General features: G+C 57.5%; 1 protein-coding gene across 11 annotated transcripts in view; it reads right to left on the reverse strand.

The window, feature by feature from the left end:
• ATP2A3 (ATPase sarcoplasmic/endoplasmic reticulum Ca2+ transporting 3) overlaps positions 1-16,163 on the reverse strand; it is a 38,230-nt gene that overhangs the window by 13,152 nt on the left and 8,915 nt on the right. For 9 of the 11 annotated variants that reach the window (XR_012425141.1, XR_012425139.1, XR_012425140.1 and 6 more), the window contains exons 2-14: positions 13,909-13,926; positions 13,567-13,649; positions 11,803-11,907; positions 11,477-11,615; positions 10,951-11,031; positions 10,701-10,786; positions 6,994-7,458; positions 4,673-4,761; positions 4,392-4,494; positions 3,073-3,204; positions 2,297-2,422; positions 1,133-1,351; positions 668-1,003 (exon numbers count right to left, since the gene is read on the reverse strand). Coding sequence is in view for 7 of the 11 variants with exons in the window: in XM_005582547.5 (XP_005582604.3) it covers positions 668-1,003; positions 1,133-1,351; positions 2,297-2,422; positions 3,073-3,204; positions 4,392-4,494; positions 4,673-4,761; positions 6,994-7,458; positions 10,701-10,786; positions 10,951-11,031; positions 11,477-11,615; positions 11,803-11,907; positions 13,567-13,649; positions 13,909-13,926 (1,982 nt within the window). In the remaining 4 variants the exon portion in view is untranslated. Of the gene's footprint in view, positions 1-667; positions 1,004-1,132; positions 1,352-2,296; positions 2,423-3,072; positions 3,205-4,391; positions 4,495-4,672; positions 4,762-5,293; positions 5,468-6,993; positions 7,459-10,700; positions 10,787-10,950; positions 11,032-11,476; positions 11,616-11,802; positions 11,908-13,566; positions 13,650-13,908; positions 13,927-16,163 lie in introns of those variants that run through there. The other 2 variants (XM_074018264.1, XM_074018263.1) reach the window with 2 other exon arrangements.

Consider the following 16,163-nt stretch of genomic DNA (forward strand, 5'->3'; position numbering starts at 1 on the left):
AGCTTGCAGTGAGCTGAGATCCGGCCACTGCACTCCAGCTCGGGTGACAGAGCGAGACTCCGTCTCAAAAAAAAAAAAAGAAAAAAGAAAGGATAGGCTAGGGATGGGCAAAGAATGGCTGGATGGACAGATATGTGATAAAGCAAATACAATAAAATGTTAGTTGTAGAATCTAGATGACAGATATGTAGGTGTTCAGAATAAAATTATTATTATTATTTTCAGATGGAGTCTCACTCTGTCACCCAGGCTGGAGTGCAGTGGCGCGATCTCGGCTCACTGCAACCTCTGCCTCCCGGGTTCAAGCAATTCTCCTGCCTCAGCCTCCCGAGTAGCTGTGATTACAGGCATGTGCCACCAGGCCCGACGAATTTTTGTACTTTTAGTAGAGACGGGGCTTCCTCATGTTGGTGAGGCTGGTCTCGAACTCCTGACCTCAAGTGATCTGCCCACCTCAGCCTCCAAAGTGCTGAGATTACAGGCGTGAGCCACCGCGCCTGGCCCAGAATAACATTATTTAAATTTCTCTTTGTATTTGAATTTTTTGGTAATAAGATGTTAGAGAAGGTAAGAAGGAGGCAGAGGGGAGAGTTGCCCGGCTTGCTTCTTTCCACGCCCTGTGGCCCCGCTCATCACCCACTCCTGGGGCTCCAGGCTGTGGCCTCACCATGGCAGTGATCTCGTTAAAGGACTGCAGGTTCTCCACGATGCGGGACTTGTGTGCGGGCTCCACGCGGGCAAAGCAGCGGGCGGTGCGGCAGGCATGGCGCTGCTGCTCGGGGCTGAGGTCATCAAACTCGCGGCCTGTGTAGGCCTTGCCCGCCACGTCTTCCGTGTCCCCAAAGATGCCAAGCCTGCGGCAGATGGCCACGGCAGTGCCTTTGTTATCGCCCGTGATCATGACCACGCGGATGCCCGCCTGGTGGCAGCGTGTGATGCAGGCAGCCACCTCAGGCCGCGGCGGGTCCAGCATGCCCACGCAGCCCACGAAGGTCAGGTCCGTCTGTAGGGAGGGGGCAGATTCAAGCGGTGCCTGAGACCATCCCTGACCTACCACCAGCCCAGCTGCTGCAGGGAGACTCGGCTCCCGCACCCGCCCCGTACTGCGGGGAGAGTCGGCTCCCGCACCCACCTCATACTGCACAAACTTGCTGCAGTCGTCCAGCTCCATGTCCTCCTTCCTCGGGGGCACGTCCCGGGTCGCCAGTGCCAGGCAGCGCAGCGTGTCTGAGCCTGAGCCCCAATCCCGGATCTTTGCCAGGATCTGCTCCCTGGAGGCGGGGGTCAGGGGTGCTGTGTGGCTCCCCACGCGGACTGAGCTACAGCGCTCGATCACACTCTCAGGGGCCCCCTGCGAGGCAGGGAGAGGGAGAGGAGGCAACTTGTCAGTCAGGACCCCTCCCCTCCCTCCTGCCCAAACTCAGGAAACGGAGACTAAGATAAGGGGAAAGGCCACCCAAGGGTACACACACAAGGCAGGGACCAGAATCCATTCTTTGAAAGTTCAGAGTAAGAACCAAGTGGGTCCCCCTGTGAGACAATCTAAAGGGAATGGGGGGAGTGCTGGGGTGGGGGCAGCCACACACCTAGCGATGCCCTTCCCCCACCAGCCCACAGCCGACCCGGGCACTGCTATGTTTTGCAGGCAGGGGTGGGAACGGCATCTCCTGCAGGCCCTGCCTCCCTGGTGCTACTCGGGTTCCAATTTGTTAGGGGCCTTAGCAGCAGGGAGGCAGGCTGAACCCTGCCTGGGGACCAGAAATAGAGCCACGCACAGGGTGTGGCAGGCATAGCCCTGGGAAGGGGGCCCAGGGGTGACAGGCCCCTCAGTGGCCTCAGGTCTCACCTCCGACCTCACCCCGGGCCTAGAAACAGTCTCTAAAGCTCCTTCAATGGCTTCTCCTGCTCCTAAAAGGTCACCCGGACACTAACTTTTCCAAGCGGCCGAAGCTCTCAGTACAGAAGCCTTTTCATTTCAAAAGGGGTTTAAACCTTCCTTGCAGGGTGTAGCTAGAGCTGTATTTCCCCCTCCAGGTTTGGGAGCAGCAATGGAGACGCTGTAGACAGTGGTCTGCACGGGAGTTGATTCCTTTCCCTCCCTGGGACTCAGTTTCCGAAACACGGAGCACCAAGGGTGGCACCAACCACCCCCACATCACCGGTTAGGGGCAAAAGGGGCTCCTGAGAACTTCTAACCCAACCCTGTCATTCACACGGGGAGACTGGGGCTCACAGAGGAGCGTGGATGACCAGGTGCCCCAGGGTGCGCAGGGGCCCAGGCCAGACAGGCCCCCACCTTCACAAACATCTTGCTGCCCTGGCCGGCAGGGTGGGGGCGGGTGGGCGTGCAGTAGACAGACATGGACTTCCGGTCTCGGGAGAACTCCAGGGTGAACTCTTTCCGCATCAGCTGCTTGATGACCTGCGGGGTCCAGGCAGGTCAGGGCGTGAAGGACAGAGCCAGCGACTCTCGCCTGCCTTCCCACCAGCTGCTTGTCCCCAAAAGAGACTCTTGCTTTGTGTGGGGTAACATCTGTGCTCCTCTGACCCTGCCATTCAAGGCCTCCCTTTCCCTCTCCAGCCCCAGAAATGGCAATACGCTGCCATTTCCTGACCATGCTGTGTGCAGACTAACTCCAAACCCTTGTCCGCACTCAGCCTTCTCCCCGCTTTTCTCCAAGTCTGTCTTCACTGTCAGCCGGGAGCGGTGGCTCACGCCTGTAATCCCAATCCCAGCACACTGCAAGGCCGAGGTGGGCGGATCACCTGAGGTCGGGAGTTTGAGACTAGCCCGGACAACATGGTGAAATCCTGTCTACTAAAAAATGCAAAAATTAGCCGGGTGCAGTGGCACACGCCGGGAGATTGAGGCACAAGAATCACTTGAACCCGGGAGGCGGAGGTTGCAGTGAGCCAGGACTGCACCACTGTACTCCAGCCTGGGCGACAGAACAAGACTCTGTCTCAAGAAAAAAAGAAAGAAAAAAGACTTCACTGTCCTCTCTGCCTTCTCCAGATGTCCCAGAAACCCCAGCCATGCAGCTGGAGGCCTGAGCCCCCAGCCCTGCTCACCGCGTTACAGGCGCCAGCTCGCTCCACCCGGGACAGGGCCTGCAGGTCGGTGTCAAACACGTTCATCTTCTCCACCAGGCACGTCAGAGCTGTCTCCGTGGCTTCTCCCACCTTCTCGTACACACCCTTGGCCTGGCGAGGACCCAGGGCATAGGGAGTGAGGAGCAGGCAGCCTCCAGCCTGTGCCCCCAGCCTCACTCACTCCTTGCCCCGAAGCTGCCTTTGCTGAAGTTCTGTGTAATCTCCTTTACACAGGTCTGTGAGCCCTTCCGAGCCTGGCTGCCCTGCGGTTGGGGTGGTGTCTGACACTGACATTCAGCCCCCCACCCTGGCATTGATCGCCACACACCTTCCCTGCCCTCCGCCTGCATCTCCGTCCACTTCCTGTCAGCCTCCTTCACCGGTTTCTGCTGTCTGGGCCTGCTCCCGCCCTCCCACCTGCCCTCCCTGGGGCCCTTTGCTGAGCCCCAAGCCCACATGTCCAGCTGCCTGCTGAACCTTGTTCCCTGGGGGCCCCTCAGGCCACCACCCCTCCCGCTCTCTGTATTTGCCACTCCAGTGGCAGCCCCAGCCAACAGAGCCACCAGGAGCCACCCCGGCCTCCTCCCTCTCTCTTCCACCTCACCAGTCACCAAGTCCCAGGATTTTCAGCTCCTAAATCTCTCTGACCCGTGCCTTCTCCCCTCTCCCCGAGGCTTCAGCCAGGGCTCCGCCCGCATCTCTCTAGCCTGAATGACCACACAGGCCTCCCTGACTTCAGTCCTCTCCTCTGTCCTCCACAGGGAAGCCTCGGCGATCTTCTGTAAATGCACACATCTGACCATGTCACTGTCCTGCTCAGAACTCTTCGGTGGTGCTCTACTGCCCTCAGCTTGGCCTCAGACTGGGTCTGGCCAAGGACCTTCCCTTGGGCAGATGCCTGCTGCATGCCCATTCCACTGCCCCAGCCACGTGAACGGCAGTCAATGCCTAAGTCGCAGGAGGCTTTAACTGAATGTGGGCCTTTTGTGGGCTGCGCCTTCTGCTTCAAACGTTTTCTTAGTCCTGTTCCCCAAATCTTTTTCCTCCACAGGTTTCCCCAGCCCTTCAGCCCCTTCCATGGTAGTCCCCCACGGCCCAAGAGCTCTGGGGGAGGGTTCTGAAGCCTGTCTGAGGAAAGGGAGGGGCGGCAGAGAGCGGTGGGCAGGGGTAACCGTGCTCCCTGGGTGTGGCACTTCCAGGGCGCAAGGGCTGCCAACCCTGGGAGCTTTGAAGCTGGGAAAAGGGTCTGTCCTGGTGGCCGGCATACTAGGGAGGTCATGAAAGGGGGTGGGGCCCACCTCATTGTAATCCAGCGCCGAGTCGTTGCACAGGGCGCAGATGGTCGCCAGCTCCACCAGCCCATCGAACTGGCCACAGCGCACAGGCAGATTCCCCTGCCGCCTGTGGAGCCGGGGCGGTCACCACGAGGACCTCGGCCCCGCCCCCGGGAGGGGCTCCGCCCCTGGCCCCGCCCCCGGGAGGGGCTCCGTCTTCTGGCCCCGCCCCCAGGGGCCTCCCACGGACACCTCGGCCCCGCCCCCAGGCCGCCCGCCCGCCAATCCCCTGGCCCCGCACTCACACTTCGCCCTCGGGGGTATACGTGGTACCCGAGATGGTGAACTCGTGCAAAAGGCAGGAGCCCGCATCGGCCTCGGCTACCACGAACATCTGGGGAGCGCAGGGGCGTGCTTAGGCGGGCGGGGTCGCCTCCCTCCTCCCTGGGCAGCCAGATTGAATAAAGCCCAACCCCAGGGTGGGGTCCTGCAGGCCCCCTGCCCCACCAAGAGCCAAACCGGCCTGGCCGTCCGTCCCCACCAGGAGGGAAATAGAACACAGGGTCCAGGCTGAGGCAGGGACTGTCTGCTCTGCCAGGTGTGTCCCGCTCCGCTTTGTCCAAATGTCCTGGACTTCTGAGGGATTTACGGCAGATTCTTCAATGCTCTGGGGGCAGCTGCCAGCTTGAGAGAGCCCTGAGCTAGGCAGAAAGCCTGAGTCCTTACCCATCTCACTGTGTGACCCCTGGCCAAGTAGCTGAGCCTCAGTGTCTCCACTAGTAACATGGGAACCGCCCCCTCCTTTGCCTTCAAGGAAATGAGTTCCTGGCCTTCAAGGGAGATGTCCCCAGAGAGTGAGTCCCTGCCCCAGGGCCTGATGGGTCACCCAGTCCCCACCTGTGCACCTCAGGGACAGGGGGGCTTACCTGGCCCAGGATGCCTATTTCTTTGTCTGTTCAGCCAGCTCTGCTGGGGAGACAGTTCTCGCTTCCTGGACATGGCCTTGCTGCACATTCTCAAGCAAATGGCCAGCCCAGCGCCCAGTAGATACATAAGTGTCCTTTCCTTCCCACTCTCCTCCCTACTCCTGGGGATAGTCACCCAAGCAAGCACAGCCCAGCATCCAGCACGTAAGGCCTCTACAACTCCCCCACACTGCACTTTTAAAATGTTTGTTATTAGCTGGGCATGGTGGCTCACGCCTGTAATCCCAGCACTTTGGGAGACCGAGGCGGGTGGAACATGAGGCAGGTGGATCACGAGGTCAAGCTTGATTGAGACCATCCTGGCCAACATGGTGAAACCCCGTCTGTACTAAAAATACAAAAATTAGCCAGGCATGGTGATGCGTGCCTGTAATCCCAGCTACTTGGGAGGCTGAGGCAGAAGAATTGCTTGAACCCAGAAGGCAGAGGTTGCAGTGAGCCAAGATCGTGCCATTGCACTCCAGCCTGGGCGACAGAGTGAGACTCCATCTCAAAAAAAAAAAAAAAAAAAAAAAATCTTTATTAGGGCACAGGGCTGTAATCCCTGCACTTTCGGAGGCTGAGGCAGGTGGATCACTTGAGGTCACGAGTTACAGACCAGCCTGGCCAACATGGTGAAACCCCATCTCTACTAAAATACAAAAATTAGCTGGGCGTGGTGGCACATGCCTGTAGTCCCAGCTACTTGGGAGGCTGAGGCAGGAGAATCACTTGAACCCGGGAGGCAGAGGTTGCAGTGAGTTCAGATCATGCCACTGCACTCCAGCCTAGACAACAGAGTGAGAGTCTGCCTCAAAAAAAAAAAAAAAAAAAAAATCTCATTCTTAGTCAAGAAACACTCTGTTTAAATAAAATCCTACGAGGGCTTTTAGCAGGACAGTAAAGGTTGCTAGCACCCCTCCCCAAAAGCAGCCTTTGATGGGCTCCTAGAAGGCCTTAGGGTCTCAGAATACAGAGCCTGGGTTACCAAGCCCAGTGGGCAGATATGGAAACAGCGGTGACAGACAGGCACTGGGGGCCTGGGAAGGGTGGGGAATCCATAGCCTTCACCATCTCCCCACTCACCCATCTGCTGGGCCAGGAGGAGCCTTCTGCCCCATGGACCTGCTGAAGTCTCAGCCAGAATCCCTTGGCCATGTGGGGGGTGGGCCCAGGATGTGGGATCAAGTGCCAGGGAATGAATAATTCCTGCCCCGGCCCTTCCCGGGTTACCGGAGCTGGCTTATCTGGTGACAGGTGTTGACTGCACAGAGCCATGCTGGGACAGGATGGAACCCGGGTCCAGGTCCAGCTTGATTCCTACGCCAAGGCTGAGCTTGAGCCTCTCCTTTGTCCTTTACGTTTACCTAGCAGGCCTCACACAGCCAGGCTTCCGATGAGGAGACTGAGGTTAACAGACTGTCAGCAACCTGGCCAGGGCCCCACAGTGCCGCACAGGCCTCAGTGACATGAGGCTACCCAGGCATGATTTGCTATAGCCTCCCTGTCATCTCATGAAAACCTAGACCTGCTCTGGGCCAAGGGGCAGCCCACAGGTTCTCTCCTCCATCCCTCACTGAAAAGGAGGTCGGGGAGAGACCCAGAGAGGTAGCCCAGCCCGCTTAGCGATGCACAGCAACATCAAGCTGGCCGTCACTCACCCGGCAGACAGACATCTGATTGGTGGTGAGCGTGCCCGTCTTGTCGGAGCAGATGACCGAGGTGCAGCCCAGGGTCTCCACGGAGGGCAGGCTTCTCACGATGGCGTTCTTGCGTGCCATGCGCCTCGTGCCCAGTGCCAGGCACGTAGTGATGACGGCCGGGAGGCCCTCGGGGATGGCTGCCACGGCCAGGGCCACAGCGATCTTGAAGTAGTAGACAGCGCCGCGCAGCCAGGAGCCACCGTGGGCCGGGTCGGCGAAGTGTCCGATGTTGATGACCCACACGGCCACGCAGATCACAGAGATGGCATGGGACAGCTGCCGCCCAAACTCATCCAGCTTGCGCTGCAGCGGCGTCCGCTCGGGCTCCACCGCCGCCATCTGGCTCCGGATCTTGCCCAGCTCCGTGTGCAGGCCGGTGGCCACGGCCACACCCACTGCTTTGCCCGAGGCGATATTGGTGCCCTGGCCGAGGGAAAGACAAGGAAAAAGCTGCTCAGCAGCCAAGCTGGACCCCTGACTCCCTCAAGCCGGAGTAAGGCACTTCTCCTTCTACCCAGCTTTCTTTTTCTCCATGTTGCTAGTGCTTCTAGACTTCTGTAGCTAGGTATGCATTGGCTCCCTGCTGCCTTCCCATGACAGTGTCAGCTCTAGGAAGGCAGGGATTGGGTTCATCGCCGTATCCCCAGTGCCTAGCATGGGGCCGGGCACAGAGGAAGCACGGGGGCTGATACCGATAATATAATGGACCAGCGCAGCACAGGCATCCGTCCCGCAAAATGTGATTCATAAACAACCACTATAGCCACACAGGAGCACAGCCGACTACGAACTCAATAAACAGCCCATTAATATTTACTGAAAAATCCACAAAACCTGAGCCTCAGCTCATCCATTTCCAAGGCTCCAGTAAAATCCTCAATTCCTAGCATAAGGGACAGCCAGCCTTGCGGCTTGGTGTCCTCTTCTGTAAAGTGATCCAGCAGAGGCCCCAGATAGTTTTTCGGAGGAGGCTGAGAACTCGGTACCCCTTCAAAAGCATGTGCTGTCGAGGCTGGCGAGAAGGCGGGCCCCAGCAATGTCTTAAGCAATGCAGCTCTAGTCCCCAACATGCAGGGCCCAGCCAGACAACCTTCCTCCAAAGCTTCTTTTTATTATTACTTTAGAAATTTTTTTTTTTTTTTTTTTTTTTTTGAGACAGAGTCTCGCTCTGCCGCCCAGGCTGGAGTGCAGTGGCCGGATCTCAGCTCACTGCAAGCTCCGCTTCCCTGGTTCCTGCCATTCTCCTGCCTCAGCCTCCTGAGTAGCTGGGACTACAGGCGCCCGCCACCTCGCCTGGCTAGTTTTTTGTATTTTTAGTAGAGATGGGGTTTCACCGTGTTAGCCAGGATGGTCTCGATCTCCTGACCTCGTGATCCGCCCGTTTCTGCCTCCCAAAGTGCTGGGATTACAGGCGTGAGCCACCGCGCCCGGCCAGAAATTTTTTTTTGTTTAATTTTGAATTTTAGGAGAAATGAGGTCTCACTATGTTGCTCAGGCTAGTCCCAAACTCCTGAGCTCAAGTGATCCTCCTGCCTTGGCCTCCCAAAGGGCTGGGATGATAGGCATGAGCTACCATGCCCGGCCCCTCCAAAGCTTCTTAGTGACAGCTGCTGATACTGGAGCAATGGCTGTCACCATTGCTCCCCACGCCAAGGCAAGTGCCAGGGAATAGAAGCCTGTCCAAGGCTTCCATGCAGCTAGGTAGGCCCCTCTCAAGAAGAGTTCTGGGCTAGGCGTGGTGGCTCACACCTGTAATCCCAGCACTTTGGGAGGCCAAGGCGGGTGGATCACCTGAGGTCAGGAGTTAGAGACCAGCCAGGTCAACATGGTAAAACCCTGTCTCTACTAAAATACAAATATTAGCTAGGCATGGTGGCATGTGATGTGCTTGTAATCCCAGCTGCTTGGGAGGCTGAGGCAGAAGAATGGCTTGAACCCGGGAGGCAGAGGTTGCAGTGAGCCGAGATTGTGCCACTGCACTCCAGCCTGGGCGACAGAGCGAGACTCTGTCTCAAAAAAAAAAAAAAGTTGGCCGGGCACGGTGGCTCACACCTGTAATTCCAGCACTTTGGGAGGCAGAAACGGGCGGATCACAAGGTCAGAAAATCGAGACCATCCTGGCCAACACGGTGAAACCCCGTCTCTACTAAAAATACAAAAAAATTAGCCGGGCGTGGTGGCGGGTGCCTGTAGTCTCAGCTACTTGGGAGGCTGAGGCAGGAGAATGGCGTGAACCCAGGAGGCGGAGCTTGCAGTGAGCCAAGATTGCACCACTGCACTCCAGCCTGGGCAACACAGCAAGACTCCATCTCAAAAAAAAAAAATTATGGGTGAGTTTCACTTTCTTCATTCCTCTTCCCTTCCAGGGAGTCTTCTATCCCCTTATAACTTGTGGCCTGGGCCATTGTCTGACTGGCCTGACCCTTCCTTGTGGCCCCAAATGCTCCTTGCTGGCCTCAGGCTATTGCTGGGCAGCTGTGAGTATCACTTGCTAACTTTCTCTGAGGCCACAGAGGCAGGTCTCTCCCCCGAAAGCTGAACCCATCGCTCTCCCTGAGAAGAGCCGGGCATCATGCCTTGTGGGTCAGTTTTCCTATCGGAGAATGGACTATGCCCACCATCCTCCACCACTTTGGCAGACCTCTTTCCACTAGAGCATTTCTATTGAGTGATTACAGGGGGTCTCTGCCCCTCTCCAGGAGAAGGCAAGGTCTCCCAGCAGAAATCCAGGATGTCTGAGTTCGTCCCAGCTCTGCCACTCACTGGCTGTGTGACCTTCGGCAACTTACTTAATCTCTCTGTGCTTGTTTCCTTGCTGGAAAATATTGATAACAAGCATAACAAGAGTACTTATTTCAAAGATTTGGTGTAAAGATTAAATAAGCTAATATGTGTAAAGGGCTTAGAACAGTGCCAGGCACACAGCCCCCAGTAAACATGAGCTATTATTACTATAAATTTGCATGTATTGTCAAGAATTGATGAGGTTCTTCCCCATAGGACTTTAGTTGATTAATCTTAATGTTGGGCCGGGTGCAGTGGCTCATGCCTGTAATCCTAGCACTTTGGGAGGCCAAGGCGGGCGGATCACTTGAGGTCAGGAGTTTGAGACCAGCCTGGTGAACATGGTGAAACCCTGTTGCTACTAAAAATACAAAAATTAGCCAGGTGTGGTGGCAGGTGCCTGTAGTCCCAGCTACTTGGGAAGCTGAGGCACAAGAGTAGCTTGAACCTGGGGGGTGGGGGTTGCAGTGACCCGAGATTGTACCACTGCATTCCAGCCTGGGCAACAGGGCCAGAAAAAACAAATCTTTTTTTTTTTTTTTTTTGATACAGAGTTTTTGCTCTTGTCACCCAGGCTAGAGTGCAGTGGCGTGATCTTGGCTCACCGCAACCTCCACCTCCCGGGTTCAAGCGATTCTCCTGCCTCGGCCTCCCAAGTTGCTGGGATTACAGGCACGCATCACCACACCCAGCTACCTTTTTGTATTTTTAGTAGAGACAGGGCTTCGCCATGTTGGCCAGGCTGGTCTCGAACTCCTGACCTCAAGTGATCCACCTACCTCAGCCTCCCAAAGTGCTGGGATTACAGGCATGATAATAATCTTAATGTTGTTATTTTTATCATTGTCTGGGCAAAGGCCTCAGACATTTGAGGGACTTACAGAAAACAGCATGTTCTTCTTGTCCTGGTTCACAGCTCTGGGGTCTGAGATGGCCTCTGTGTGCTTGGTCACGGACACAGATTCACCTGGTCATGGAATCAGAGATGAGAAGCCCCACATGAAGACACACCCATCCCGTGGCCCCACCCCGTGGTCCCATCCCGTGGTCCCATCCCGTGGCCCCATCCCGTGGTCCCATCCCGTGGTCCCGGTCCACTAGGTCCCGGCCTCCCGGCGGGGGGGGCCTCACCCGTCAGGATGGACTGGTCCACTCGCAGTGTGGTGGACTTGATCTCGATGAGGCGGAGATCAGCAGGCACTTTGTCCCCCACTGTGCGGGGAGAATGACTTGGCTGAGAGTGGCTTTGGGCACCACCAGCTGGGAAAAGCCAGAAGGGTTCCTAGGACCCAAGGCTGGGGCTGGGCGTCGAGTGCCTGAGCTGTGATCGCTCTGGTGGACCCCTGTCCCTCTGGCCCACAGTCTCATCTGTCCAACAGGGTTTTGGCCAAAGGGCTTTGGAGGGATCCGACAGCCACCCTCTCTGTGCATACAGCCAGAATGATGGAGGCACAGAGAGGGATGGGGCTCCCAGGCCCATATAATAAAAGAAGGAGGCCCCTATGGGAGGCTGAGGCAGGAGGACTGCTTGAACCTGGGAGGCGGGAGGTTGCAGTGAACCGAGATTGCGCCACTGCACTCCAGTCTGGGCAACAGGGCAGGACTCCATCTCAAAAATAAAATAAAATAAAATAAAAAGAGGAGCCCCCTGGCATACCCGCCACTTCTACAATGTCCCCTGGGACGATGTCCCGGGCACGGATCCTCTGCACGCCCTTGCGGTCCGAGCGGATCACCTTGCCCATCTCAGGCTCATACTCCTTCAGGGCCTCGATGGCACTCTCGGCGTTGCGTTCCTGCAGAACAGAAGGCAGGCAGTTGGTCTGCCCTGTTGCCCCCAGCAGGCCGCCCCCTTGGAGTCACTCCCCTGGGGCCTGCGATGGAGCTGGAAGCAGAAGGGTCTGCAGGACGCCAGCAGCAGGTGGAGGGCACTCCTAGTGGCTGGGAGACCCCCGGCCCGGTCCCACCCCCAGTGCCTCCCACCTGCCACACGCCCACAATGGCATTGGCCACGAGGATCAGCATGATGACCAGGGGCTCCACGAAGGCGGTCGTGGTCTCCTCGCCCTCCTCGAACCAGGCCAGGACCTGCAAGATCACAGCTGGTGAGCTCAGGCCCTGCTGCTGGCCAAGATCTGCTCTTCTTTTCTTTGGCACCCCGGATCTCCTGTCTGCTCCCCTGCTTTGGGGAGATAGCACTGGGGAGCCCTTGGCTTGGAGAGGGCCACTCCTCTGAGAAGGCCTTGGCATAGGATGCCCACCCCACAGGAGTGACCACCCCACCCAGGCCAACCTTCAAGGCTGTGGGGCAGTGGGACGGGTGCCTGCCCAGGCCTTACTGTCTGCCTGGAGCAGAGCATCTCAGTGTAGTCCCCACACCAGCAGCGGCAGCGGCTGGGAACTTGTAAGAAATGTTGATCTCAGGGCCTCTCCCAGACCTCCTGAGTCACAAATTCTGGGGTGGGGCCCAGTCATCTGTGTGTCAGCAAGCCTACGGATTCTTTTGAGACAGAGTCTTGCTCTGTTGCCCAGGCTGGAGTGCAGTGGCTCGATCTTGGCTTACCGCAACCTTTGCTTCCCAGGTTCAAGCAATTCTTGTGCCTCAGCCTCCTGGGTAGATAGGATTATAGGCGTCCACCACTATGCCTGGCTAATCTTTTTATATTTTAGTAGAGACGGGGTTTCACCATGTTGCCCAGGCTGAATTCCTGAGCTCACCCGCCTCGGCCTCCCAAAGTGCTAGGATTACAGGTGTGAGCCACCGCAGCCAGCCAAGCCCAGGTGATTCTGATGCATGCATCCAAAACCCATTAGGCAGCAAAGTATCACTGGGAATGGAGGAAGAGCAAGGAGAAGCAGCCAAGAGGAGGCTGCAGGAGGTTCAGACCCCAGAGTCCTTGTGGGGGGCACTAGGACCCATGAAAGGGGCTCCGGTAGCAGCACTCAGGCAGGGGCAATGTGCCCCCCAGGGGCATTTGGCAATGTCTGAAGACATTTTTATTTTTTTGAGACAGGGTCTTGCTCTGTTGCACAGGCTGGAATGCAGTGGTGTGATCACGGCTCACTGCAGCTCCGGCCTCCCGGGCCCAAGCGATTCTCCTGCCTCAGTGTCCAGAGTGGCTGGGACTATAGGCCTGCACCACCACACCCGGCTAAATTTTTTTTGTATGTTTTGTAGAGACAGATTCTCCCTATGTTGCCCAGGCTGGTCTCAAACTCCCGGGCTCAAGTGATTTTACTGCCTCGGCATCCCACAGTGCTGGGATTTCAGTCATGAGATGTTAGGCCTGGCTGTCTAAAGACCTTTTTGACGGTCACAGCTGGGAGGTGCTACTGGCATCTGGTGGGTAGGGTCCAGGGATGCTGCTAAACACCCTACAGTGGGAAGCTCCCCCCCGCCGCCAACAAAGAATGATCTGGTCTAAACTGTCAGTAGTGCTGAAGTAGAGACAGCCTAGGCTACAGCACGGCGGGGCAGGGGGCGGATGTGAGCTGGAGAGCTCGCTGAGAGCCAGAGGATAAGATGGATTAGAGGGGTCAGGTGGAAACTGGGGGCCCAGTATAGGGGCCATGAGGGTTCAGGCAAGGGAAGCTGAAGTCTGAGCAGGGCAGGGCCAGGGAAGGCCAGAGAGCAGGCCCAGGGTGTGGAGAACAAGGCCAGGCTCCAGGGCCTCAGAGCACTGCCCAGCCTGGCTCTCCTTCCAGGGTTACCCACTCCCACAGGATGGCAGGCAGGGCCCCACTTACAAAGGAGACAAGGGCGGCCAGCAGCAGGATGCGCACCAGGAGGTCCTCAAACTGTTCCAGCACCAGCTCCCACAGGGACTTCCCTGGGAACAGGAGTCATGCGTGAGGCTGGGCCCCCACCACTGACCCTTCCCACTTGGAGCTAGGATGGCCCCGGAAACCTCCCATTCTCTCCCTGCACTCGGAAGAGGGAGGACCCAGATCCCTGAGAGGCTTAGGTGGGTGATCCTGGGGAGCTCAGCAAGGCCTCACTCAGCGGGGAGAGGGAAGTCACGACCTGACGGTGAAGGACCCAGGGATGCTGTTCCGCGGCCTAGCGGTCCATCACGGTGCCAGCCTCACCTTCCTCAGTCGGGAGCTCTGCAGGATCCAGGCAGCCACGGGAGCCATGAGGAGACAAAAGAGGAGTGGGTCACGCAGGGGGCCTCGGGGCAATCTGGCAGCGCCTGCCCACCGTGCCCGCCCAGACCCCCACCACGGACTGGATGTATCCCCCAGGGCTCTGAGGTCACAGGATAAATGGTTTGGACCCAAATGCTTCCACCCCTCTACCCTCCCCCCACTCAGATTGAGGAAGATCTAGGGTGACTTGGCTCATCTTGGGATGAGATCGGAGCCAAGAGGGTCCTTCCAGCCCCTCCCTGCCCCATTTCACAGAGGGGAAACTGAGGCCTAGAAAAGAGACACTTCCCCCACCCAGGTCACACAGAGAGCGGGCTATTCTCACGGCTCCCCTGCATAGCCCTTCCTTAGATGGCCGCATAGTCCTGTTGAGCATCTCCCACCCCCGCAGCAAGGCAGCCCCTCCCTCAAACGGAGAACACCGGCTCAGGCGTCTTCCGCTCACCAGGCCTGACATCCCTGCTCCCCTGCGACCAGCTGGACAAGGTCTGCAGCTGGGCCGGCCTGCTGAGCCCCACCGCACAGCGGGGCTCCCCCTGGACAGGACCCTAGCAGCCAGCACCCCGCAGTTAGGATCCCTCCCACAGTGCAGTCCCCCCAGGCCCTGCACTCCAGGTGAGTTCAGTGAAGACCTCCCAGCCCCACCCCACATACCCAGTTTCCCCCACCCCCCAACACAACATGGTGAAGAACATTGTTTCCAAACTCCAACAGCACCCGCCTCACTTTAGGTGCTTTTTTTTTTTGAGACAGAGTCTCGCTCTGTCGTCCAGGCTGGAGCACAGTGGTGCGATCTCGGCTCACTGCAACCCCCACCTCCCAGGTTCAAGCAATTCTCCTGCCTCAGCCTCCCGAGTAGCTGGGATTACAGGCACGCAGCACCACTCCCGGCTGATTTTTGTATTTTTAGTAGAAACGGGGTTTCACTGTGTTGGCCAGGTGGTCTCGAACTCCTACCTTTGTGATCTGCCCACCTCGGCCTCCCAAAGTGCTGGGATGACAGGCGTGAGCCACCGCGCCCCAGCCTAGGTGCTGATTTTTATCTCCAACATTTCCCGAAGCACCTTTCATATCAGACAGAGCTGGGTGACTCAGGCCCCTGACGTCGTTGAATCATTCCTGCAGCCTAAAGGGGAGGCTGCAGAGAGTTCCAGCCCCTCCACTTCACAGACCAGGGCTTGAAGGATCACGGTGGAGGCGTGGCTTGAGCAAAGCCACACAATGAGTGAGTGGGTCTGTGTGGGGAAGAGAGGAGCGGGAGCCGGGCTCTGGAGGATGGGCTTGGAGAAGCTCCCCCTTCCCAGGCCACAGTCTAACCGAGCCCTGCCTTCTCTTGTCCCTTGCCACTCATAGGACGTCTCCGGACATCTGCGGCATCTCCCCGAAGCTCGTTAGCCGTGCAGAATCTGAGGCCCCGGCCCTGGCTGGCTCTCTTCCACCTCCTTCCTGACACTGGAAACAGGGCCTCGCGTCGGTCCACCTGTTTTTGGCCTGCAGGCATTTCTTTCCTATGGGAGCCCTCTCCCCGGACCACCTGTTTGGAAGCTTTAGGATCTGCACCTGGCAGCTGAACCCTGGGGAATATCAAGCAGCCCAGTGGACTGCAGGAATCCAGGAGGAAAATATATAGCCTAAAAATACACTTTCTAGCATTTTCTCCAAAGTCCTATTTTCGGCAGTGGCTGACATTTTCCGTGGAAAATGTAATCTCCAGTGTCCTGCGTCGAGATTAAAATCAAACAGACTTTTTCCTTCTGATCTATTTAGCTGAGGCGAACAGGAAAGGCGGGGGGCGGGCCAGGCCTGGTTTCTGGGCCAATTCTCCAGTGGAGTAGTGTGCTTTAGAGGACACCCCAGCCATGCTCCAGCCTCAAATCAGGACAGTGCTAACCTCACAGTGTGCACGGTAGGCTTGTGCCGGGCGCTACCCGGGAGATGCCTGTAACCCTCACCTTTCTTTGTTCTGGGCAAGGGCGAGGCCTGGGGTTGGGAAGCGTGTCGTGGGGTACACGTGCCAGCTCCGGTCCCTGTACTTCCTCACAGAGGTCCCCATGATGCCTCCTGCCTGCCTCGGCTGGTCTCTTAAAGTTCTCCTTTCTCTCTCTTTTTTTTTTTGGACGCAGTCTTGCTCTGTCGCCCAGGCTGAAGTGAGGTGGTGCGATCTCAGCTCACTGCAAGCTCCGCCTCCCAGGTTC

The sequence above is a fragment of the Macaca fascicularis genome, chromosome 16 (assembly GCF_037993035.2).
Source record: "Macaca fascicularis isolate 582-1 chromosome 16, T2T-MFA8v1.1".
In the NCBI taxonomy this organism is placed as follows: Eukaryota; Metazoa; Chordata; class Mammalia; order Primates; family Cercopithecidae; genus Macaca; species Macaca fascicularis.